Source organism: Artibeus jamaicensis, unplaced genomic scaffold (genome assembly GCF_021234435.1).
Source record: "Artibeus jamaicensis isolate MK-2021 breed Jamaican fruit bat unplaced genomic scaffold, CSHL_Jam_final contig_1526, whole genome shotgun sequence".
Classification (NCBI taxonomy): domain Eukaryota; kingdom Metazoa; phylum Chordata; class Mammalia; order Chiroptera; family Phyllostomidae; genus Artibeus; species Artibeus jamaicensis.
The window spans coordinates 1,522,276-1,547,606 of record NW_026521297.1 but is presented as its reverse complement, the minus strand read 5'-3'; the positions used below and the strand labels follow the sequence as shown (position 1 = coordinate 1,547,606).

The 25,331-nt window shown below is 56.6% G+C and overlaps 2 protein-coding genes across 5 annotated transcripts; both read right to left on the bottom strand.

Moving 5' to 3' along the window:
- Nucleotides 1-4,524: 4,524 nt before the first annotated feature.
- Nucleotides 4,525-7,031, bottom strand: IRF2BP1 (interferon regulatory factor 2 binding protein 1). The gene has a single exon (XM_037147642.2). The coding sequence runs from the start codon at nt 6,695-6,697 to the stop codon at nt 4,937-4,939; it is 1,761 nt and encodes a 586-aa protein (XP_037003537.1). The 5' UTR covers nt 6,698-7,031; the 3' UTR covers nt 4,525-4,936.
- Nucleotides 7,032-9,821: 2,790 nt separating this feature from the next.
- Nucleotides 9,822-18,293, bottom strand: MYPOP (Myb related transcription factor, partner of profilin). 4 transcript variants are annotated; one of them, XM_037147655.2, is made up of 3 exons: nt 18,221-18,293; nt 16,803-17,359; nt 9,822-11,108 (listed from the first exon to the last, which is right to left on the bottom strand). In XM_037147655.2, the coding sequence occupies exons 1-3, from the start codon at nt 18,232-18,234 to the stop codon at nt 10,414-10,416; spliced, it is 1,266 nt and encodes a 421-aa protein (XP_037003550.2). In that variant the 5' UTR covers nt 18,235-18,293; the 3' UTR covers nt 9,822-10,413. The 4 variants fall into 4 exon arrangements, with proteins under 4 accessions (XP_037003550.2, XP_037003566.2, XP_037003559.2 ...); XM_037147671.2 differs by having other exon boundaries at nt 16,803-17,473; nt 18,221-18,276; XM_037147664.2 differs by lacking the exon at nt 18,221-18,293 and adding an exon at nt 18,052-18,155 and having other exon boundaries at nt 16,803-17,473.
- Between the last annotated feature and the right edge of the window lie 7,038 nt (nt 18,294-25,331).

The window sequence follows — 25,331 nt, the reverse complement described above, 5'->3', positions numbered from 1 at the left end:
TTCGTCTCTGTGTCGGTCACGGGCTCTCTGTGGCTGTTGCTGTTTGGGCCCCTGTGTGTGGGGGGGGTGTCACAGTTCTGCCTGCCATTGTCTTTTGTGTGCCTGTTCCTGTGCCTGTGACAGTGTGTCTTTGTCACCGGGTTCGTGTGTCTGTTTATGTCTCTGACACTTCGGGTCTGCCTATATCTGTCTCTGTGTGTCACCATGTCTGCCCCTCAATGTGTCACCATCTGTCCAGGTGTCACCGGGTTACTCACCGCCCAGGCCACAGGTGGGTGTGTCGGGCCCACTGGTGCCAGAGTGGGGCCCGTCCCATCCCGCCCTCCGCGGCCCAGGCCGGGCGCCTGTTTGCGAGGCCTGCCCCAGGTAAACACCAGGATCCGGAACCGAGGCAGGGCCGCCTCCCGCACCCCCGCCCCTGCAGCGCGGCCCGCCCTGCACTGGGCTGGACCGGAGTCCCACGGGCAGTGCCCCCAAACTGCAGACTGGCCCTGGTCTCCCCCCACCCACAGTCACCAGCCTCCCCAAGCCTCAGTCTTGGCCCTGCCCTGTCTGTCTGTCTGTCTGCTTCTCTCTCTGCATGTGCCTCTCTGGGCGTCTGCTGGCCTCTCTGTTTCTGTCCTTACTTCCTCTCTCCTGGGTTTCTCTGTGGCTTTGCCTTTCTCCAGAATGACCCTTGTCTATCTTCTGCCATGGTCCCTCTGGCTCCTACTTTTCAGTCCTTTCTCAGGGAAGGTTGATTTCCCGTTTTCCTGCTCTGTCTCCGCCAGTGCGGACTCTGCCTGCCTCTCTCTCTCTCTCTTGCACTTCGTAAGTTTCTTTCCCTCCTGTCCCCGTGTCCCTCTCAGCACCGGTCTCTCAGTGTCAGCCACCATGTCTGTGTGTCTCAGGGCCCCCAGCCCCCACGAGATCAGCCCTCGGCCACAAGACCATGCCTGGGCCCTTGGGGAAGTGTGTGGCCCCCAGCCTCCCGCCCCCAGCCCACGGGTGTATAGATATATATAGATATATATACGTATTATTTATATCTGTACCCGGGGGCAGGAGGGCAGACACTGGGGCCTTTGTGTAGCCGCTGCCCGCTGCCTGCCCGCCCGCCACTCCTCTCCCTTCGTCCCCGCTGCCCGCCCGCCTCCACCCCCCCCCCCCCCCCGCACAAAAGGTTCCTGTGCGGCCTGCCAGCTTCCTCCGCCTGAGGTGTGAGTGGGCACGCCACGGGTGAGGCGGGCAGGGGAGCCTGGGGTTTTTTTCCAGCTTCAGGGAAGCTCTCCGGGTGGGAAGGGCTCTGAAAGAAGCGGGACTTCTCAGCCGGGCTACTGTGTCTGCTGTCCCTGGGCGTCCCTGGGTCCTTACCCGGCCTGTCCCTGGGAGCCTGTCTGTCCCTCTAATGCCGTTCTGACCTTTTCTCTGTCCGTCTGGGTCTTGTTCACTCGTGCACACACTGTCATCGAGCAGATGTGCTAGGTCGTCTCCTCAGCCCTGGGCACACAGATCAGCGAGGTGCTTTGCCATTTCTGCCTCCTATGTTCCATCCCTTCTTTCTGGGTTTCGGAAAGAAACTACCCCATTTGAAACTAAATCTGCAGTCCTCACCATGACCTGCAGGGCTCCCTTGCTCCCTCACTGTCTCTCTGACCTCAGAGCCGCACTGGCCACGTGGCTGCTCCTGGAACAAGCCGAGCAGGCTCCCACCTCAGGGCCTTTGCACGCGCTGCTCTCCCGGGTTTCTCCTGACCTGCTCCCTGATCTCCTTCACTTCCCAGTGTTGTCTCCTCGGTGAGCCCCCCCCCCCCTCTTTAAACAGCGACCTCCATCACTCTCTATCCCCTTTCTCTGGCTTTTGCTTCTTCTTCTGAGGATGCCCTGCTCCACAGCTGTTGCATGTTACGGGACTGTCTGTGCCTCTCACCTGAGCGTCAGCTGCGCGAGAGGAGGGGCCGCAGTCGGCTCCCCGCTGTGTCCACAGCACTCACCGCAGTGCTCGTCACGCAGTGGATGCTGCGTAAATGTTTATGGAAGGAAAGGAGACCATTAATGCAGCCTTCACACTGGCCCTGTTCGGGGGGCATTGCTGGGGACAGAGTGGTGACGGAGACACCCGGCCCTGCCTTGATGGGGCTGGCAGTCCAGTCCCCAGTGATGACTCAGAACGTGCAGGGTCTGTCAGAGCCCAGAAGTAGCGCCTGACACAGACTGGGGTGTCCAAGAGGGCTTCCTGGAGGAGGGGTCCCTTGAACTGTGACCTGGAGGAGGAGGAAGAAGAGGCACTGAGCAGGCCTTTTTGGGGGGAACCAAGTGACCAAGACAGATGGAGCTTGTCCTTCATCACGGTGCTCTGCTCTCTGCTTCTGTCTCATAGAAGTTTTAGGTTTGAAAATGTCCTGATTCTCTGCTTCCAACCTGTACCTTTTTGATTCCCCAGTTTTTCTCTCTCTCTCCTTTGCTCTTTATTCCCCTCTCCCAGTCTCGGTCTGCTCTCTCCCTCCTTCTATCTCTGTCGTATCTGGGGATTTCTTTCTCTTTTCTGAACTTCTGTCTGTTTCTACCTCATTCCCCTCACTTCAGAGGGTACCCTGAGCTCTCCTTGTCTCTCTCTATTTCTTTCTTTCAGGGACCTGGTCTCTCTGCATCTGCCTCCCCACCTCTGCTGTCCCCCACCTCTCTTTCCGTCTCTTTGGGGTCTTTCTCTCTCTTTTTGGAAGCCTCGTCCCCTCCTCATGGATCCCCCAAAGAGATCCAGAACCCCTTTCACTCTGGGTCCACCCTGGCATTGGGGGAGGGGGGCTGATCCAGCCCCTCACACCCACACAGGTCAGGTCTTCTGCTCTGTTAATGGTTAACCCAACCTCTATCTAGAATACACACACCGGGCCAGGCTGGGGATGACTCCCCTGCCCCCCACCCACCCACCAGCTGTTCTTAAAGGACCAGGTGTCCTCCACAGCTCTTTAACCCCCGCTGGGGCGGAGGGCCCTGTATTTGAAGGCCTCTGGCCCTGAGGATGGGGGAGGGGGAGCGACCCAGTGCTTGGGGCTGCAGAGCTGTGCCTGGGGCGACCACCAGACTGCCCAGGAGGGGTGAACAGGCATGTTACACCATTCGGCGACTCCCTTGTCCCAGGCTTATCGCCCAGTGTATTTAATCAGGGGTGGCTTTCCCAGCCCTGCCCAGAGCCCAGGCTGGCAGTGCCAGGGGTGACTGAACACCTGAGACCTGAAGGCTGCGGGGGGCGGGGGACCCTCAGTCCAAGAACTAGGGTTTCAAAAACTCAAGATGTTGACTCTGGCTGGGGAGCTCAGTTGGTTAGAGTGTTCTTCCCATTCGCCAAGGTTGCAGGTTCGATCCCCGCCCAGTTAGGGCACACACAAGAATCAGCCAATGAATGCATAATTAAGTGGAACAACAAATCGATGTTTCTCTCTCTAAAATCAATTTAAACAACAACAACAAAACTCAAGATGGGGAGAACAAACCCCTGCCGGGGTCCCTAATGATATAAGGGTCTGTGGGATGTGTGGGTGGGACACCTGGGTAACCAAGACGACGGGTCAGAAAGCGCGGGGTCTTCCAGATTTAGCTAATAGGATACCCGGCTGCCTCCCGAGATCTGGAGGAACCTTGGGTCTGGGCTGCAGGACAGTGCTGCGCCGTGGCACGACTGTCATCCCCCCACCGCAGGCCACTGCTGGCCTTTGGGCCAGGCATTTTGCCTCCCCCGAGTAGCCACTTCAGGGTCCCCGGGGGTGGGGGATGGGCTCCTGGGCCTGCCCCTCCCCTTAACCCCTGCTCAGCCACAGCCGGCTCAGGCCCCGCCCCATGACATCAGCGAGCAGGAAGTCCTGGTTAATGATCAGTCCACCCGGACAGGTGCGGGACAAGGCCTTGCACATCAGAGGCAGCCGCAGGTTGGGGTGGGGGGAGGGCCTTTTACCCTGCCAGTCATGGTGTTCTAGGATGGCCACCGTTGAGGCTGGGTTCCCCACATGGACCCGAGGAACCCAGTTCACTTCCCAGGTGTCTGCCTCTGGCGCTCTTGCACCACGAGGCCCGAAGCAGCCACCACCCCGGTTTCCAAGGACCCTGTTAGTGTACCCCACGGAAGTAAATCTCCTTTCCTCGGGCAGCCCCTATAGAAGTTGTATTTAATTCTGACTCTGCCCAGCCAGAACTCACTCCCCATCCCTACTAGAAAGCCTCCTGATGCACCTTCCCCACCTCTCCCCCAAAGGGCGCCAACTCCTTCCTACCTTCTGGGGAGGTATAGGGGGTGGACCAGAAAGGAAGCCTAATTCCTGAGCGTGGCTATGGCTCCCATGCAACAGCCATCCCCTCTGAGCCTCAGTGCTGCCACCTGAAAAAGGGGCTCGCGGCTAGGCTAGACCGGTGGACCCTTGGCCGGAGTTTGTAGACGCCGGTGGGCTCGCCTGAGTCAAGGGCGCCACCTGGAGGAGACAACGCGAGCTCCTCTCCCTGCAGGACCAGCTCGGTCCTGGAGGGGGCGCAGCATCTCACAAACTAAGGGACCAAGAAGAAAAAAAAACCCCATCTTTAACTTTATTGAAGGAGGAAAAGGGGCAGGGGAGGGGAGCAATAAAATGCTTTTGCTTCATTTATAAAGAGCGAATTTCCAGGAGGTCCCTTCGCAAGGAGGAAGGAGGCACCTCTCCCCCAACTACCAGCAGCAGCAAAGCCAAGCCAAGGAGGGGAGAGGGAAACTGGAGGGGCCAAGGGACCCCAAACACGCCCTTGCACACAAGCCACGAGCTTTCTCCCCACCACCCTCAATGCGTTTACCCCAGGGGACCCGTCTGGGATGAGGGAGGGGATATGTACATAGGTGGGGTGGCACTGGGATGGGTCGGGGAGGGAATAATTTATCCGCAGCAGCGGTGGGTGACAAGGGGGCAGGGGACAGTAGACTGGTAGCAGTGGTGGTCTAGGGGTCTCGTTCTTTCTTAACCTTGATGTCTCCAGCAAGGATGGTGGCGATCTCGCCCTGCATGAAAGCCCAGGGGACAGAGGAGCCCACCAGCGGGCACTTGTCTCCACTGGGGCAGTACACCTCACCAGCAGGGCCCTGTGCCTTGATGAACTCTCGCGAGCAGGGAAAGCAGAACTTGTGTCCGGGCACTGAGGGGCACTGGACGAAGTGGGTGTCTTCCAGCCGCTCCCGGCATAGGGTACAGCACAGGGGGGCCCCAGGGGTTGCCCCGGTGCCGCCACCACCCCCGCTAACAGCTTCTGCCCCGGCAGTGGGGCTGACTTCGGCCTCACCATTGCGGGCCACCAGGCGATGCTGGGCTGCAGGCTGGGCCGTGGATGCTGCTGGGCTGGCACCCCCTGCTCGGCCAGGGCCCCCTCCCCCACCAGGGTCCTTGGGGGAGTGGCCCAGGGCTTCAGCCACGTTCTTCAGGGCAGCAATGGGTGAGGGCACACCAGGGGTCTCGGCAGCGTATGGGCCACCAGGTGCTACCCAGTGTCGTTGCTGCTGCTGCTGCTGCTCCTCGGTGGTCATCTTCCCAGCTGCCTCACCCTCAGGCTCAGGGGATGCTTTGCGACGGCGTGCCGTGGGCGCCAGGTTCCTGGATGGGGCCCTCGGGGGTGGGCCACAGAGAGCTGCGGGAGCTGGCTCTGGGTACTGCTGGGGCAGGGCCTCGGCGGGAGCTGGCTCACGGAAGCTTCGGACACCATCGGTTAGCAGCTCCCCCAGCTGGCGCCATTCCCCGGAGCCGTGTCGGCGTTCGTATTCGAGGTACTTGAAGCCTGATGAGGCCAGTGCCTTGCCCGGCTCCCGCAGAGCATCATGAAACATCTGGCGAGCCACGGCCAGGACTCCTGCGTACACGTTGCCAGAACCACAGGGATATTCGGTGAAGAGCTTCAGCTCAAACTCGTAGCCTGGAGGGCGGGCAGTAGCATCGAAGGCGAATACCCGCCCCACCAGTCCGTGATCCTTCTTGAAGCGAACATTGAAGGGGGCGCAGGCGGACAGCGCCAGCAGCTGTTCCCGCACTGCTTTGGGGCGCCCGTGCCACTCCTCTGCCCTGCCCCGCATGGCCTCATTCAGTTCTGCCAGACAGTCTGCATTCCTCTGCTGCTTCTCCTTCTCGAAATCGGAGCTGAAGATCGGACGGGCAGGACTCAAGCCGGGTGCCAGCGTCAGACCTCGGCTTCCCAGGCCAGACACTGCAGCTGCCAGTAGCCCGGGGGGCACCAAGCCAGGCATAGAGCCAAGCAGGGCCCTTCTAGCCCCCTCCACCACTGCGTCCTCGCGGCTCAGCCCATTGGCCAGGCGGGACCCCAGGGTGTACTCCAGGGCAGGTGAGGGCAGGGGGAGGCGGCCGGATGATGTGGCCCTGTCATAGCGGTCCTGGCCCGAGACGCCGCTGCCAGTTCCCGAAGGCTGCGGCTGTGCCTGAGGAGGAGGCAGCTGGGGCCCCTGTGCAGTAGCAGCAGCCAGATCCTTGGTGGCCTGATGCTTGAGGGCCGGGGGTCCCGGTGAGCGGCCCTCGGGGAGCACGTGGCTGCGTTTGAGCTGGCGGGCGGCATCGATGAGCAGCTCGATGCGATCCGCGCCCTCAAAGTTCACGCATCCGCGGCACACGGCCTCACTGAAGTCCCACACCATGGCCCACGGCATCTTCGGCAGGTCGCATAGGTAGCACCATTGGCGGCGGGACGCCTGCACCGACGCCATGGCCCCCGCGCGCGCGGCGAAGGGCCCCCGAGTTTCACTCGCCGCCGACGTTCGATCCGCGCCGTCGATGTTCGATTTGTGTCTCCAGGAAAGCGCGAGCCGCGGTCGGGCCTCCGGCTCGGCCTCCCCGCGGATCCAGGCCCGGCCCCCCTTCCCCGCCCCCTGGGCCCTAAGCCTTTTTCCTCACTCCCGCCTCCTTGAAAAGGAAGGCAGAGGCACGTCGGCGCCCCCGCCCAGTCCAGGCTCCGAGCCGAGGCGCACAGCTCGGGGCCGGCGATGGGCCGCGGGCGCCGCCGCCTCGGGCTCCCGCCGCTCCCGCCGCCACCACTGCAACGGCCACCGCCGCCTCCACCTCCTACTGCCCCAGAGGCCGCTTCGCAGGGAAAGTTACATAACGTGACGGCAAAGCCTTCTGGGAAATGTAGTCCCGCCGGGGTCGGTTCTTAAAGGGGACCGCAGGCCGCTGGCGTTGGTGGAGGGAACTCGCAGCTTCTCTACCGCACAATTCTTACCACTCCTCGAGAAGAGCAGTGACTTCAGCGAGGGCAGGAGGAGCTCGGGCACTAGAGTTGCAAGGAGGATGTGATACGAATGGTTAGTGCTACCGAAAATTTATAAACTAGAGGGCGGACATGATTCCGGACGTCCAATTTCTGCTCCGACTTGCTGTGCAGCTTTAAGCGAAAGTCTTGCCCTCTCTGAAACTAAGTTCTCCGCCCATCAAAGGTAAGCCAATGACCAGTTAAGAAGGCTGGCGCTCCTGGGGCGGACAGAGGGGCCCTGATTGGATGGTTTCTGGGAAAGGGAGGGGAAGTTGGCAATTTGCTGGTGGGGGGGCGGGTTGTCCATTTGGTACTTTGCTTTTCCCAGAATCCTGTGTATCAGCCTCTGACCCGGGCCGGACAAAAAGGGAGGACTGAAGGTCTCTGCCTCAGTTGCCTCATCTGCTGGAGTTGTAAGCGCCCTTCAACTCTGTTTGCGGCTCTGCAGGCGCGCTTTGGTCTCCAAAGGGTTACACTGTCAATTTCTCCGCCCGCCTCAACTTCACTACAATTCCCAAAATGCTCTGCGGGGCGGACAAACTGACGCACTTCCGCTGTCTGGGAGGTCTGGCGGGGGGGGGGGGCCTTCCCAATTCCTGCTGCCTGTTCTACCCCCCCCCGTCGTCAATTTTGGGGGGCTCTTTCCGTGTTTTCGGAGCACGAAGTTGAGGGGATCTTCGCACCCTACTGCTCCCTAACTTGGAGGAAGGAGGCCAGATATGGCGCACAATAGTGGGGGGGCTAGTTTCTGAGGAGAGAAGCGCCAGACCACCTTTCTACAACCTTGAATGCTTACTACCGGATAGGCCCCATCAGGCTCTGGGGACCCCTATGTTTTTTTCTTGCTGGTTGGTTACAGTGCTAGGCCGTCTGCGTGGTGGGGGGGTGGGGGGTGGGGGGGTGGCTAGAGCGGGAAGACAGGTCTCCAAGTTCTAGTTCACATTAGCCTCTTCCTAAGCCTGGGCTTGTGTTAGGAATGTGAAGCTATATGTTTTTGAAACTAATCAGGGGCTGTCTACCCCTTTCCTCATCCAACTGAAACCCTAGCACAGGGGTGCAAACTCATTTGCACAGGGGCCACATCAGCCTCCCCCGTGCCTTCAAAGGGCTGAATGTAATTTTAGGACTGTATAAATGTAACTACTTAACTAGGGGCAAGGAGCTCGGTGCTGTCCAGACAGAAACAAGGTGGAGGGCCAGATTCCGCTCTTGGGCCTTGTGTTTGCCGCCGTGCCCCAGCAGCCCCGATTGTTACCCATCTGTGTTATTTTTCTTAAAGGGAATCCTTTGAAAAAGATCACTTTTGGCCTCCTCCTAAGCAATGCGGTGTGCACAATTATGGATTCTATGTACTGGCTGTATTTCTATGTAAGTTCAAGGTGTGTTTAGAACCATTGAAAAGACCATCAAAATATCACTGAAAATTGCCTTTAGGTCGTTTTCTAGTAAACTCTAGTGGGAGTCAGGAGTTCTGGCCGGAGGCCAGCTTCAGGCAGACAGGTTTGGCACTGGACAAGTTCAAGGCAAGTTTCTAAACTATTTGGGAAAAAAATGACCCGTAGATACTGCTTTTCACTGGGTCCGTTTGGGTTAAGGTACAGATATGCATATAAATGCTAAGCAGGGTGCTTGGCCCAGAAATGCACTATGGATGACCGCGTTCCCCCAATGTATGGTTGCCTTTTGTGCATCCCCTGCTGGGAATTGGCCTGCAGGGAACTGGTCTGCAACCCAGGCATGTGCCCTGACTGGGAAGCGAACCTCGATTGTCTGGTTCATAGACCTGTGCTCAGTCCACTGAGCTACACCAGCCAGGGCTTGGATGAAGGTTTAAAGCAGCCCATCATCTCAGATCCCACTCCTCTTCAGCTTTGGGAAATGCTGAGGATGCAGTAGTGACTGAGATCAGCCTGGTGAGGGTGGCAGATGTTCAATTTAAATGTATTCAAGTTACTACTTAACCGCAGTTTTTAGTAACTGCTTGGGGAGGGGGTGTCAGGACACACTTTCCTGAGGAGGTAATATCTAAGCTGAGGCCTGCAAGGTAAAATAGAATGTAGTGGTAGGCGGTACAAGCTCCTAAATCAAAAAGATGCCCATTTTACAGATGAGGAAAACAGAGTCCCATGGATACACACTTGGCTGAGGCAACACCAGGGGTTGGGTCAGGTCTGCCTGAGGCCAGGGTGGTGGCTGTTACCTCCTTTGCTCCAGGCCCTGCGGCATGTTCAGGAGTAAGAAAACCAGCCCTGGCCTCAATGAACTACAGAGGAAACATGCCTTAAATAAAGGGATGTTCATTACCTTAAAGGAAGAACAAGAACAAGAGGACACAGAGAACCTAAGACACAGACCCATCCTAGCCTCGGCAGAGAATCCAGCATGTTTTCCTGGAGGAGGGTGGAGTTTCGGTGGTACCTGAAGGATGAGTACGTAGGAATGAGATTTGAACATGGGCCTTGATGGCTTTAAAAAAAAAGCTCTAACTCCCCCTCCACCTTCAAGAGGGTATCGTCTGCTCACAGGGGGTGAGGCAGGTGTAGGTGCTGGAACCCCAGGCCTGTCTCAGCCAGAGCCTTGAGTAATTGTATTAAAAATAAGTTTATTGATTATCTTGTCACCACTGAGGAGAAAGGAGGGCGTTGAGCTCCAGAGGTCAGACTGCAATGGGAGGCTTCTGAAGGCCCAACCTGTACCTCCCCAGTGAGAACTCGCCCCCTCTCCCTCATTGTCGTCCACATTCTGATTTGTCTCGCAACCCCCACTCCCTCCCGAGTCTGGATTAGGGATGTGGGGAGGCCTCCACAGCTCAATTCTCTTCAAGTCTAGACCAGGAGTGGTTAGGGAAGGGGGTATGTGCAGACCCTGGAGGTTCCCTCTGCAGCCCACCAAGGGCAGTAATAAATAACATCAGATTGATGGCTTAGAAGTCAGGGTCAAGGGAAGCAGCCAGGCAGACAGCGCTGTACTGGAGAAAGGGTTGGAGGGCCCATCAGTGAGGCCCCCCTCGAATCAGGCACTAACTAGTAGAGGGAGTGGGGTGCTCGCGCCCCCGCAGCAGGGAGCCAGGGTGCAGCTGGCGTAGGGAAGGTGCATGGCCCTTCTCTGCTGGGCAAAGCTGGGAGCGGAGGTGCCGGCAGAGAGCGGAGACAAGCTGGAACCCAGTGGCAGATTTCACGGAGATTTCCATCGCCCCCGCCTCTTCCGTGTGGGGAAACCTTTCCTCCTTTTGTGTGGGGGGGAGTCATGGGAAGGAAGTGAGGCTGTGGGGGGCCGGGGGGCCCCTTCCTCGCTTCTAGGGGCGATGATCACCCCCCTGGCCGCCACCATGGCCCGATCCACGACAGCGGCCACCACAGACACAGGCTCTGGGGTGATCTCCACCTTGGGGGTGGGTGGGGGCAGGACAGGCCTGGGGGGTGGGGGTGGGGGCAGAGGTGGGGGCAGAGCGTCGACTGGGGTTCCAGGCAGAAGGGGCAGCAGGGCACTCAGGGCCTCACTGAGTTTGGTCAGTCCCTGGCGCAGGGTGCCAGCCAGCTCCCTGATGGCGTTGGCAGTCTCCTGCTGTGCCCGCAGGAAGTCCAGGGAGGGGTCCGGGCCGGAGAGCGTGGGCAGAGGTGGTGGAGGGGGCAGGGGACTGGGGGGCGAGGGTGCAGCTTGGACCTGTGGCGGTGGTGGGGGCGGTGGAGGTGGGGGGGCGGGGGGCGGTGGAGACAAAGCCAGACGGGGCAGCTGGACGGTCTGCAGGGCCGGAGGGGGCGAAGACTCACGCTCCTTGGGCGGGGGGCAGCCCCCTTCCTGGGGGTTGCAGGAGGGCCGGGCCCAGGGTTCCGGGCTGCCGGAGTCCCCCTTGCTGTGGGCTGGCGTATCTGTGGAGAGAGAGATGTAGGTAAGGCGTGCGGGACCCTGTGATGGTGTCTGCATTTCCCCTTTCCACCTCCCGCCCACCTGGGCCCCAGAGCCACAGTTTTAAAACTTAAGTTCAATCACGTCTTACAGCAGAAGCTCTTGTAGCCAGAGGAGAGAGTCGGTATATTTAACAGGAACCTGGTGGCCTATACGCAGCCTTAGTGCGAACAGGGTCCTGGAGGTGCCCAGCTGAGCCGGGCAGAGCCAGCATTCTAGAAGGCTCTGAACCATCTGGATACTCCGTCCCACCCATACCTCTCAGGCCTCCTTGCCGGATCCTGGGGAGGTAGAGAAGGCCGGGGAGAGAGATGTGGTGGCTGGAGCAGCAGGGGGCACTTCTGGAGGCCGGAGGAGGGGCTGTCTCCTGCCAGGACGACAGGATTTCAGCCTCAGCTCTGGTCTGTCCCAGTTCCGCCCCAGGCTTGCTGGGTGTCCTTCCTCTCCTCTCACCCGGGACCTCACTCACGCTTATGAACTTGAACGCCATCAGCCTGCAGAGGCTCGCAGACTTCCAGACCCAGCCTGAGCCTCTCCCTCCAGCTGTGTTCGTCTAACAATGCCTCACATGCCCACAGTGGAGCTCCTGGTCCTCCCCAAACCTGCCTCCCCCCCCCCCCCATCTCAGCTGACGGCAGCTGCATCCTTCCAATGGCTCCGGCTGGAAACTTTCACTCTTTTTCTCTCCCAAGACCCCATCCACATACAAACACCATGGGCTCAGCCTTCAAACGAATCTAACGTCCAACCGCTTCCGTCTGCCTCCGAGACCCCCACCCTGGTCCAACTGTCATCTCCCACCCAGACTAAGGCCCTGTCCCTTACAGTTGGTTCTCCAAGAGAGCCTCAAGGGTCCAGCTAAAATGCATGCCAGTTACGCTACGGGAAAGAAGCCAGTCACAGAGGACTCCATATCACATGATCCATTTATATGGTATGTCCAAAATAGGTAAATCTACAAAGACGGAAAGTGGATTAGTGATTCCCTAGGGCTTAATGGAGATTCGGGGGAAGGTGAGGGGGTGAGGGCCAAGAGGTGCGGGGGTTTCTTTCTGGAGTGATGAAAGTGATCTGAAATGGACTATCGTGATGGTTGCAGGCTGTGAATGTGCTAAAAGCCACTGAATTGGATGCATGAAATGGGCGGGTTACACAGTATGGGAATTCTAGCTTAATGAAGGTGTTAACCAGTTCAAGTCAGCTGTTGTCTTTCTCTGCTCAGCCTTCCTCCGGCTCTCAACTCACTCAGAAAAAGCAAAGTCCTCAAAGACCCCCAAGGTTCAGCACATCTGCCCCCACTGCCTCCCTGACCTCATCTCCCTCCCTGCTCTGTCCCTGTTATCTTATTCACTTGGCTGCACCATTTTGGTCTTATTGGCCCACAAACACACTGAGGTGCTCCTGCCTCAGGACCTTTGCATTTGCTGTTCACTTGGCTTGGAAAAGACTTTGCTGACACCTGCCTGGTGTCTTTTGGCCTCACCTCCCTAGGAGGGCCTTCCTTCAGCCTCTGTCTTAAATAGCTTCCCACCCTGGCTGGCATAGCTCAGTGGATTGAGCGCGGGCCTGCAAACCAAAGGATTGTGGTTCGATTCCCAGTCAGGGCACATGCCTGGGTTGCAGGCCAGTTCCCAGCAGGGGGCGCACGAGAGGCAACCATACATTGATATTTCTCTCCCTCTTCCCTTCCCTTCCCCTCTAAAGATAAATGAATAAAAATCTTAAAAAATATATTTCTAAATAGCTTCCACCTCTGTCCTTTACCTTACCTGACTTAAAAAAAATCGTCATCCAAGGATATGTTTTTAAAGTTTTTTTAAAAGATTTTATTTATTTTTAGAGAAAAAGGAAGGGAGACAGAAACGTCTGTGGCTGCCTCTCCCACACCCCCTACTGGGGACCTGGCCTGCAACCCAGGCATGTGCCCTGACTGGGAATTGAACCAGTGACCCTTTTGGCTCATAGTCTGACATTCAATCCACTGAACCACACCAGCCAGGGCTATCGATTTTTTTAGAGAGAGAGGAAAGGACACATCCATGTGAGAGAGAAATATGAATTGGTTGCCTCCCGTATGCACCCTGACCAGGAATCGAACTGGCAACCTTTTGGTGTATGGGACGAGGACAAACCAGGCAACTGAGCCCCCTGGCCAGGGCCCCACCTGATCTATCGCGCCGACCTCCCCCTGGCACAGGACTGCTCCATGCATGTTGTCTGTCCCCTCCTGATGTCAGCTCCGCCAGGCAGGGCTTCGGTTTGTTCACTGCTTTTTACCCAGTGCTTTGAACAACGTCCAGCACAAAATCTGTGGTTTAGTGAAAGGACCGTGGTCCTCAGGGAGGCAGCACTGATGGGGCCGGCAGACCCCGGGCCCTTGTAGCAACCCTCCCATAGCTCCCTAGCACCCACAGGGGACAGCCCAGCGTCTCCTCGGGGCGACTCCTTGCCTCGGGGCCGGTGCACAGGCCGCCCCCACGCCCTGCACCACCCCTTGGCCACCTCCAGCATTCCATCCTCAGGGAAGTCTGCTTCCTGGTCCTAGGTCACAGCAGAGCCCCCTGCTCTTCTCTTTGTCACTCTGCAGCCCTGAATTCCGGGGCGGTCCAGGCTCTCTGGGCCATGCAGGCGGGAGAGGGAGGGGAGGCCGGGAGACAGACAGTGACCACAGCTGACTGTTGTCGGGCACTTTCCTGGCCCGGCCCTGGGCAAAGCCGCCACGCGCTCCTGTGTTCCTTCCCAGAGTCCTCTCAGACATTCTCTGGGGCAGGCTGCTGTCACTGTCACCGCATCTCACAGATAAGGTGCCTGAGGCCCGGCGAGGTGTCACCGAGCTGGTGAGTAGCCGAAGAGGGACTTGAACCCAGGCAGGCTCCCGAGCCCACACTTTGAATCACTCCCTGGGCAGGGGCTGTGGGCAGAGGGCGGCGAGTCTCACTCAAAAGGGGCCTGGGAATTGATGTCACTTGAAAATGTGCCTTTCCTGCCTATCGAGTCAAAGGAGCAAAAAGGGGCCCAATCTCCGCGTCCACAGGGCTCACGGGGTCATGGGGGGGTCATCACATGTTACAATCATATTTATTTATAAATTTTGAGCCTCGGGATGCTTGTGAGTGCCTGGGACCAAGGGACCCGATGACAGACCGTCTTCCTGAGGACCATTACTGGGAGCCAGTCACTGAGTCGTCTCTGGTACAGGCCTTAGTGCCTGACACACAGTAAATCCTCAGTGTCATTATTATCATTGTTCTTTCAAAGAGAAACGGTCCCTCCAAAGTCAACAAGCAGACCTGAGGCTGCCCCCGGCTGCTCAGTCCTCTTTTATGAGTTTTACATAGCGGGTATTCTGTGTGATAGTCTAATCAAGGATGCTTTAAGCACATTCCTGCCTCAGGGCCTTTGCACCTGCTGTTTCCTCTGTCTGGAGGGAGTGCTCTTTCCTCAAATGCCCGCCCGCTTGGCTCCATCCCTCTATCCAGGCCTCTGCTCAAATCTCACCTCCTTAGAGAAGCAGCGGCTACTACACTCTGCCTGGTGCACCCTCCTTCCACCACTTAACATACTCTTAATGCTTTCTTCTTCTTAGTTCTTATCACTTCCTGCACATGACCTGCCTTGGATTCCTTGTTTCTGGTCTATCTCTAGTAATCAGAATGTCAGCTTCAGAGGAGAAGGGAAATGGTCTTTCCGCACTGCGATCCCAGCATCTTACAACACTGCCTGACTCTGAGGAGGGGCTCAGTCCCTCTCTGTGGAGTGACTGAAAGAATACAGGGTGTGACAAAGTGAATTTGTCATGTCCGCTGCAGTTCCACGGGGCCCTGTCACAGAAACGCTGAGGTTTGAGTCCCTCTGAGAACACGTGTTCTAAGTGACCGTGTCTCTCTTGCTTAGACACTTTCATGACCTCCAAATGCCCTCAAGATAAAGTCCAAAGTCTGACTTCCACTTACAAGCCACGTGTGACCTCGTTCTGGCGTGCTCATGAACTTTCAGTGGATATGAATTGTTGTTAATGCCTGGCAACCCAGCCCAACAGTTAAGCGAATGGACTGTGAGTTGGACACAACCTGTGTTCCAGTTTGGTTCTGTTTTTCTTTGAGAGAGAGAGAGAGAGAGAGAGAGAGAGACACTGATTTTTTTGTTCCACTCATGTGTGCATTCATTGGTTGATTCTTGTGTGTGCCCTGACTAGGGACTGAACCCGCAACTGGGGTTTATCTGAATGACACTCTAACCAACTGAGCATCCTGCCAGGGCTCTGTTCTGGTCTCAACTCTACTATTACCTGGCTGTGTGACCTTGGGTGGGTGAATGAACCTCTCTGAGTCACGTGGTTCTGAACTGCTGTGTTGGATCCCGCCCCTCCCTTTCTCAAAACCCTTCACAGTGTCTCCTCTTAGCACTTACGTATAACAGCCACACTCCTCACCTCAGCCTACAGACCCTGCAGGGTCTGGTCTCAAACCTTATCTCCAAACATTTCCTTTCTCCAAGTTTTCCACTCTCCCTCCCCTCCCCTCCTCTCCTCTCCTCAGTGAATAAACTTCAGTTTTCTCAACCGGTCCAGCTTTCTTGCTTTCCAGCCACTGCACATGCTAGTCCTATCAGGAACGCTTTCCCAGCTCTTCTTCCTTCCTCTGTTTCTCAACTCTAATCTCTCCTCCTTCAGGAAGCCCTCCTTGACTTCCCAGACCAGATCAGCTGCTCCCTCTGAGTCATCACCATCCATGTGCGCATCTTTCTTTCCCAGTGGAGGGGGAGCCCCTGGAGGGCAGGGCTGTGGTGTCTCAGTCACAGACAGAAACATCGAGGTCTGGTTCACCCTAAGAACAAGGGCCCAGCTGATCGTATCTCTCTCTCTTGCTTAACACACTTTCATGACTCCCCAATGCCCTCAAGATAAAGTCCAAAGTCTGACCTTCAGTGCGTCCCCAACACTGCCCAGCACAGGGCAGGTGCCTGGGGAATAGCTGCAGAAGGAATAATGGTCCAGGGTCAAGGCTAAGTGGGAAGTCTTGTACTCAGCCCTCCACACCACCTGTACTCAGGCCATGACCTTAGGAAAGTTTGCAAACCTCTGTGAGACTTTGGTCTGTGAGATGGTGAAACGGTCCCTACCTCACGGCACTGGCGACTGTATCCCGATCTAACAGTGCCTGTTCAGGAGGCCGTATACAAAGCAATTTGTGCATATTAATTCATTTCATCTTCACAGCAACCTTTGCGTGGGGACTGCTTTTTATCCCCATTTGACAGATGCAGAAACGGATCGGCAGTAATTGAGCCAAAATGACACAGCTGAGAGGCAAAGTTGTGCCTGGAGGCCAGGCTGCCTCCAGAGTCACTGCCCTACAAGGCGATTAGTGAATACAGCCTGAGCCCACGACCCCCCCCGCCACCGGGGTGGATGTGGGGCCAGGACCTCCTAGGTCCTGACTCTGGTAGGCACTGACTAGCTGTGAGACCCGAGGCAACTCATCCCACCGTTCTGAGCCTCCGTTTCCCTGGGTTTAAAATTGGGATAGTAACTGCATCCACCTCACAGGGTTGTGGTGAGAATTCGACGAGCTACGTAAAGGGCTTGGACCAGTGCCAGACACACAGAAGACCCTCTGACTGTTGGCTCTTGTTAAGGTGATGGTGAAGGAACTCACCTGCCCGCCGATCTTCCCTGCGGTCCTCCGACAGAACATAGCGTTGGGCGCAAGCGCTTGGGGCCGGCGGCTGTGAGGAGGCGGCCGCGGGGGGCTGCTCGGCCCCTGCACCAGCTCCTGGCCCCGCCACCCCTGGCCCGAGGATGGCAAAAATGGTCTCCTCCTCGGCGGAGAAGGCGTCCTCGGCGGCAGCCCCAGCACCCTGCGTGGAGTGCGGCACGCGGGCCAGCTTCTCCTTGGTGCGGCGCTTGAAGTCGTTCCAGCGCTTCTGCACCTCCTGGCCAGTGCGCTTCCAGCTGGTGATGCCGTTGATCTTGGCCGCGATGCCGTCCCACACACGCCGCCGCTCCGCCACACTCACCCGACGGCTCTGCGCGCCGTAGAGCTGCGGGTAGTGGGCGCGCACCTCCCGGATCAGGATCTGGTTCTCTTCGAAGGAGAAGCGCGGCTTGCGCAGCCGGGTGGTCTCTTCCGCTTCGCCCGCCGCCGCCGCCGCCGAGGCCATGGCGCCCCCCGACGCCGCCGGCCGGCTGCCTGGCGCATGGGGGGCGCCGGCGCTGCGGGCACAGGGCACACTGTGCTGGAGGGGGCTCCGCGTCCTGCGCCGCCAGCCCCACCCCGGCCGCTGCGACACTGGCTCCTAAGTCCCCGGGCGGATGGGGGGCGATGGGCTGTGGGGGACAGTCAAAGTGCCTAATAATGACTGACATCGTTGAGTGATCCTCTCGTGCCCGTGCGGCGCAGAGTGCCGAGCCGAGGAGTTATTGGAAATTGGGGGAGGGTCTGAAGGGGTGGAGGGAAAGGAGGAAACGCGGAAGAGGGGGTGTCTGCAGGAAATAGAGGAGAATGGGGGCACAGGGGGAATGGAAGGCGAATGGGGGTGTCTCGCAGGTTGAAGATGCGTGGGGGTGATGGGGCAAGAGATGCAAAAGGAGAGATGCAGCAAGGCGGGGGAGACGCGGAGCAGAGGAGCGCTCCGGGGGTTCCGGGCCAATGGGGCGTCAGTGATGCCGCTAAGAGACGGGGTCCTCAGAGGGGACGCACGGGCGTAATGGTGAGTTGGGGACTCCCAGGCGGTGGGGGAGCTGGGACGGTGAAATGTTAGGAATTAGGGTCTGCAGGGATAGCAGGGGCTCTGGGGATTGCCAGAAATTCAGGGGAGCTCTCGGGGAAATGGGAGGTCTGGGATCAGGAGAGGACACGGGGGCCCGCGGGTGGAGGGGACCGGGTCCGGCCGCGGGTCACTCACCGGCGCCGCCGCAGCCCCCGCCTGCCCGTCGGTCAGGGCTCGGGCTTCTGCGGCCTCTTCCCTCTCCCCCGCCTCTCTCGGGGCCCCCCACCTCTGGACCCCGCCTCCCGCGGCCGGGAGAGCCATGGCGCAGGCGCACCTAGGGCCGGTCGGTCCCCAACGCCCTTACCGCCTGGGTTTCATGCCTTCCCCCGGCCTCCGCCAGCGGGCCGCAGCACCCAGATGCCATAGCGGCGCAGGCGCAGAACCCTGTCTCACGCATGCGCGCTCCTCGCTTCTAGCCGTGGTACCCAGGTCTATTTCCCCCGCGCAGGCGTAGCAGTCCTTGGAGGAGGCAGGAGAGGTGATGGTTGAGAGCGTTGGGACCGAGCGGCATCCCCGCCTTTCGGACAGACTTTCAGCCCTCCAGTGCGATTACTCTGCCTGTGTCTTTTTTTCTTGGAGCAAGGGGAGGGAAGCGGCGCTGGAGGAATGCGCTTTGCTTCATGACGACTGCGTGGCGCGATGGGGGGGGGGGCGGATGCCGTAAGAAAATTGGGCTGTCGCCCCCTTATGCCTGCCTCTGCACGAGACTGCTTGGGATTTGCTAACCACTGATTACTTGTAGGGGCGGGGCACACTGGGGATATTCCACACCAGGTGGGAGCAGTAACTGTGGCAACACATAAATCCTACAACCTTTACTGGGGACCCCCCTGTCCACACCTTTAGCTGCGAGGCAGGGGGAGGGAGATCTGAGTGAGAGCCTCTTGGGTAGGGAGGGTGATCCTGGTGAGGGCATGACTTCGAGCCACTAAGTGGAGGCAGGAATGAATCTAGAACATGGCCTGGGTGAGCTGGGCTAAGAAATTTGTAGTTTACTATCATGCAAGAATCCTCAAGGTCATTCAACAAACCGTGCTTCATATATTCAACAAATATTTAATTGAGCACCTACACGGTTCCAGGTGCAGTGAATACAGAAGACTCAAATCTAGCCCTCATGGAGCTCACTTTTTAATACTTGAGAGGATCAGACAATTAAAATAATTCAGGCACATAAGTGAGAAGGTGATAACTGTGATTTAAAAAATGGAAGGAAAAGGGGTTGGGGACTATGGTGTGTGTGTGTGTGTGTGTGATTTTAAAATAAGGTGGCTGTAGCCCTGGTTAGTGTGACTCAGTGAACTGACGTGGCCTGCAAACCAGAGGGTCACCAGTTTCAATTCCCAGTCAGGGCACATGCCTGGGTTGCAGGCCAGGTCCCCAGTAGCAGGTGCATGAGAGGCAACCACACACTGATGTTTCTCTCCCTTTCTCCCTCCCCCTCTGTCTAAAAATAAATAAATAAAATAAATCTTTTTAAAAATGATATAAGGTGGCTGTGGGAGGCTTCCCAAGAAGGTGACATTTGAATAGAGAGGTGGAGCTGGTGAGGACGCAAGCCCAACCAGGGGCCGGACTTTGCCTATTGTTTTCCAGGAACGTGTAGGAGGCCAGGGGATGGAGGGAGTCAGGGATGGGCAGGATGTGGAACCAGATGGTGCAGGGTGTTGTGGGTCACTGTGAGGACTTCCTGAGATGGGAACCATGGGGGGACTCTGCGCTGCTGAAGGACTCTATTTGATTCTGGTTTTAATAAGATTCCACTGGGGCCCTGACTTTAGGGAACCAGGCTGGAGGTGGGGTGCCCAGTGAGGAGACCACTGCAGTGGTTCAGGTGATGCTGGCTCCAACCAGGAGGTAGCCAGGGAGTGGCATTGGGTACAGGAAGTGAGAGAAGGACAGAAATCGGGGGTGACTACAGTGTCTTTGGCCTGAGTAACAGGAAGAATGGAGCTGCTAGAAGCAAAGATGGGCAAGGCTGACGGAGGACCAGGAGTTCCAGTTGGCCTAAACTTGAGATGCCCATTAGTCACCCAAGTTCAAAGGGCAGGTAGGCAGTTGGGTATTTGAGTCTGGACTTCAGGGGAGAGGTTCAGTTTTGAGATAGAAATTTCGGAGTTGTTAGTGTGTAAATGACACGTAAGTCCCTAAGGCTGGAAGAGGTTAACAAGGGAGCAAGTGTATATAGAAAATTAGTCCTGCCCTGGCTGGTGTAGCTCAGTGGATGGAGCACCGGCCTGTGAACCAAAAGGTCACTGGTTTGATTCCCAGTCAGGGCATATGCCTGGGTTGCAGGCCAGGTCCCCAGTAGGGGGCTCTCGAGAGGCAACCACACACTGATGTTTCTTTCCCTCCCTTTCTCCCTTCCTTCCCCTTTCTCTAAAGATAAATAAATAAAATCTTAAAGGCAAAAGAAGTCCATGCCCTGAGACTGGGGCACTCCATGTAGAAGACTAGGGACAGCAAAGGAGGGTGGGGAGGGGTTACTGGAGCACCGGCGCTGCCTGATGCAGTGTAGGCCAAGCAACGGTGCAAATGGAGGAGGAGGGAAGGGTCAGCGATGCCCAGCACAGCCTAGAGGCCAAGTCTGATGAAGACTGAGAACTGACCACTGGAGCTAGCAAGACAGAAGCCACCTGTGATCTTGAAAAGAGCCGTTTTGGTGGTGTGGTGGGGGCAATAGCTTGACTGGGTGGGTTCAAGAAAGAGTGAGAGGGTGGCAGTGTAGGTGATGCTTTGTAGCACAGAAATGGGGTGGTATCTGATTGGGGGGGATGGGATCTTGATGTTACCTGAGCGGGTCTGCCTGGGGCCAGCTGGTAGGGTGCAAGTCCTTGATTTCATTATAGGAAAGATTTCACAACACGAGTCCAGGTGATCTGGAGATGTTGATCAAAGCTGGGGACAGGGAAGCAAGGGAAGGTCCTAAGGTGGAAGAAGCAGCAGGAGAGAGGAAGAGGAAAAGGGGGCCTTGGAGACAAGGTCAGGGGGTTGGCCCGGGATGAGCTACCCGCTGCCCACTGCTCCCCTGGTTCCAAGTCTTGTGAAGACCCTTGGAGCTTAGGAGAAAGGCAGCAGGGATACAAGGTGTGGGCAGGAGGAGAGTGCACAAGGGTCCTTTGTCTGGAGGCTTTTTATTTTTGCAGAGAGAATCCTAGGAGAGGCCTCAGGGGAGGGTCTTAACAGGATATCCAATTAGTCTTCCGGGTGTGTCCTTCAATGTAATTGATTCATCAAAATGTGCATATATAGCCCTGGCTGGTGTAGCTCACTGGATTGAGCGCGGGCCTGCGAACCAGAGTATGGAGGTTCGATTCCCAGTCAGGGCACATGCCTGGGTTGCGGGCCAGTTCCCGGCAAGGGACACACAAGAGGCAACCATACATTGATATTTCTCTCCCTCTCTCCTTCCCTTCCCCTCTGTAGATAAGTAAATAAAATCTTTTAAAAAATGTGCATATAGAGAGCAGTTAGGGGTTATTTTCTGGTTAGTATTATTTTTACTTTTAAAGATTTTTATTTTTAGAGAGAGGGTAGCTGAGGGAGAAAGAGAGGGAAAGAAACATCAATGTGTGCTTGCCCCTCATGCACCCCCTACTGGGGACCTGGCCCGCAACCCAGGCATGTGCCCTGACTGGAAATCGAACCTGCAACCCTTTGGTTCAGAGGCCCACGCTCAATCCACTGAGCTACACCAGCCAGGGCTATTTTTAAAGAACATGACTGAAGAGGGACCAGAACCAAGGCTGGTCTGTCCCATGAAGTCTGGAATGTGCAAACCATTTGCTTCTAAGTGTCCTTGTTTGGGGAAGAGTCAGTCACCTTGTGATTCATTAGCTGGCTGTAAATCGCTCACATTGTTTAGCCTTGTTTCATTATTTTGTCTCAATTTCCCGTATTCCACTCGTCAAGGAACTTCACCAGCTGCTTAGAGTCCTGCCACAGCCATGTGGCTCATTTCAGGTGGCAGATGGAACAGTCTGTCGCGTCCCAAGGAGGATGATCTGGAAGAGGGGAGATGGGTGCTGCAGAGGAGAAAGGGAAGAATTGCCGGAGCCATGTCCTCGGGCAGGCGTGGGGGGAGGGGTCCAGGGTCCACGTGGAGGGCCGTCTGAGGGGTGTGGGCTGTTCAGCCTCAGTGAACAGGAGGAGGGGGCGCATGGGCCTGGAGGCAGACAGGCGGCGAGACGGGGTGTCAGGAACATGAACTTTCTCCTCTGGTTCCTCTGGTCGTCTCAGTACAGTAGGAAGCAGGCTCCGGGCGAGGGGGCGGTGCTGAGGTCGGAGAGAGGAGAAGGCATGAAATCGTGAGTGAGGGGCCAGGGAAAGATAGACGCATAGAAAGAACCAAGCACCGGAAGCTGTTGGATCTGACATTGAAACGAGATGAGTCGCTGCGGCTGCGCATTGGTCTCTGGCCGTACTGTTTTGAGTGGGTGCAGGTACCGACTGGGTGGCAATGACTTTCACCAGGGCTGGGTTATAGGAGGTCCCACAGTGTGCCCCGTGAGGGGACAGGGTCCAACAGTCCAGGGCAGCCCCTGCAAGGTCTTATGGGTAACGTTAAGGAGCTCGAATGCTATATTACAGGTAGTGGGTTCTGGGCCAGCAAGCAAGCGTCTGATGTGTGCTTTGGAAAGGTCCCCTGGCTGTGATGTGGAGGGTGGCCAGGAGGGGGCAGGACTGTTGGCTAGAGTCAGGTGAGGAGTCTAGAGTTGGGGCAGAGAAGGGGTGGGAGTGGGGGATACTGGCCCAGGACAGGGATGGTGGGAAAGGTAGAAATTGCCCTGACCAGGTGGCTCAGCTGGTTGGAGCATTGTCCCGTACACCAAAAGGTTGCAGGTTCAATTCCCAGTCAGGGCACATACCTAGGTTGCAGGTTCAATCCCCACCTGGGCTGTGTATGGGAGGCAATGTTCCTCTCTCTCTCAGGAACCAATCAATGTTCCTCTCTCTCTCTCTCAAATTAATAAAATGGATCCTTGAGTGAGGATTAAAAACGAACAAAGAAAGGTGGAAAGTAGTCGGAAGTCATCTGAAAGGCAGGTTGTAATGAGTGCAGAGATTTTCAGGCTGGTGGGCGGGAAGGGGGATGAGGAGGTGGCACCCAGTTCTCTGGCCCGGGGCCCAGTTGCGGGGACAGGGTCATTTAGGATATGGTGAGTGTGAGGTGCTCAGTGGGTGACATGAGTTGAATTGTGTCTCCCCCCAAAAAGAGATTTGAGGTCCTACCCCTCAGGACTGCAGAATGAGACTTTATTTGGAATAAGAGATGTCATTAGTACAGAGGACATCATCCTAGAGTAGGGTGGGCCCTTCACCCAACATGACTGGTGTCCTCATAAGAAGAAGAGAGCCCTGGCTGGTGTAGCTCAGTGGATTAAGTGCCGGCCCTCGAAGCAAAGGGTCACCGGTTCGATTCCCAGTCAGGGCACGTGCCTGGGTTGCAGGCCAGGTCCCCAGGAGGGGGCGTGTGAGAGGATGTATTTTAGTCGTTTCAAGCCACCGAGTTTGCAGAATTGCTACGGCAGCCCTTAGAAATGAACTCACTGGGCATCCATGATGCTGTTGGTGCCACAGGAGTCTGGGCTGAGGGACGATTCGGGTCTAAGTCAGGTGCGGAGCTGTGAGAAAGCTGGAGTCGCCGTGTCACGGGCAGAGGGGAGGCTCTGGAGTTGGGTAGGTTGTGGGTGTGTTGAGGCAGGATGCAGAAGGTCAAGGGCAAGGTCCCTGGGAGAGAGGTGAATTGGGGAAGGCATCCTAAGGCACGTTTTCCCAAACTGTGGGTCCTGACCCATCGGTGGGTTCACAAAAACATTTAGTGGGTTGAAACTGGCATTTGCTAATAAAATGAAGTGAAATGAAATGAAAAAAAATTAAAGTAAAATAACAAAACAGAATAGGTGCCCTGGCTGGGTGGCTCAGTGGGTTGGAGCATTGTCCCGTACACCAACAGGTTGCAGGTTCAATTCCCCGTCAGGGCACATGCCTGGGTTGTGGGTTTGATCGCTGGTTGCGGCCCGTACAGGAAGCAACCAGCCGATGTTTCTCTCTCTGTGTCAATGTTTCTCTCCCTCTTCCTCTCTCTCTGAAATCAGTAAACACATCCTCAAGTGAGGATAAAACAAACAATAGGAAATGATCAGAATACATTGTAAGTAGTAAGGGAAGTAATGCTTCGAGGAACTTGTTTCAGTTGTTTATTCTCAGAAGTTTTTACAAGACATCACAGCCTAGTGGAAATCGCTCCCCTCTGGAGCCAGGCTGTCTGCTTGCAGATTTTCCCACGTGACCCGCAGCAGGCGGCTTAGCCTCCCTGGGCCTTGGCGCTCCTCTCTGGGATGTGGGGATTCATCGACCCTCACATCTGCCTCATGGGAGCTTTGTGAGTATTAACTGGGTCAATACCCATCAAGTATTTGAACAGTTCCCGGCATGTAATAATTGCTTGGTTGTTTTTTTTAAAGATTTTATTTATTCATTTTTAGAGAGAGGGGAAGAGAAGGAGAGAGGGAAACATCCATGTGTGGTTGCCTCTCGTGCGCCCCCTACTGGGGACCTGGTCTGCAACCCAGGCATGTGCCCTGACTGGGAATCGAATTGGCGACCCTTTGGTTTGCAGCCCACGCTCGGTCTACTGAGTCACACCAGCCAGGGCCACTTGGTTACTACGACTAAGATGACTCTTTCTGAACTTTGGTTTCCGAGGCGTGTGTGTGTGTGTGTGTGTGTGCACGCACGTGGTGTGTCAGATCACGACGGGCAATTTCTCACTTTGGGATGCAACAGAGAATGAAGGGAACTGGACCTGGGAGGGGAAACCTCAGCTCTGTCCTTTAAGGCTTTCCAAGCACCGAGTCAGGCGCACCGAGATTACCCGGGATAATCTCCCTTACTCAGTGCCAACTAAGTGCAGTGTATTAACTTTCTTTTTAAATCCCCACCCGAGGAAACGTTTATTGATTTTAGAGAGCGAGGAAAGGAGAGAGAGAGAGAGAAACATCCATTGGTTGACTCCAGTAGGCACCCCCAACAGGGCACCTGGCCCGACGCAACCCCGGTGCGAGTCCTGGCTGGGAACTGAATCGGCAGCTTTTTGGTGTAAGGGGACGACACTCCACCCATCTGAGCCACCAGCCAGGGCAACCGAGGACTGACTCTAATTGCATCTGCCAAATGCCTGCATGGCAACACGGGGACCAGTGTTTGAATAGCCGGGGACTGTAGCCTTGCCATGTTGACACGTCAAACGGACCGTGGCAACTGCAGACACGATCAGTGACTAAACCGTGCAGCGCGTTTGATGGCGGTTAGGTGTTAAGGTGGAAAGAAAGGTGGAGCAGGTAAGAGGGGTCAGGACTGGGAGAAGGGGAAGGCCTGGTGATGTTTGACCGAAGAAGAACTGCAGGAGGTGA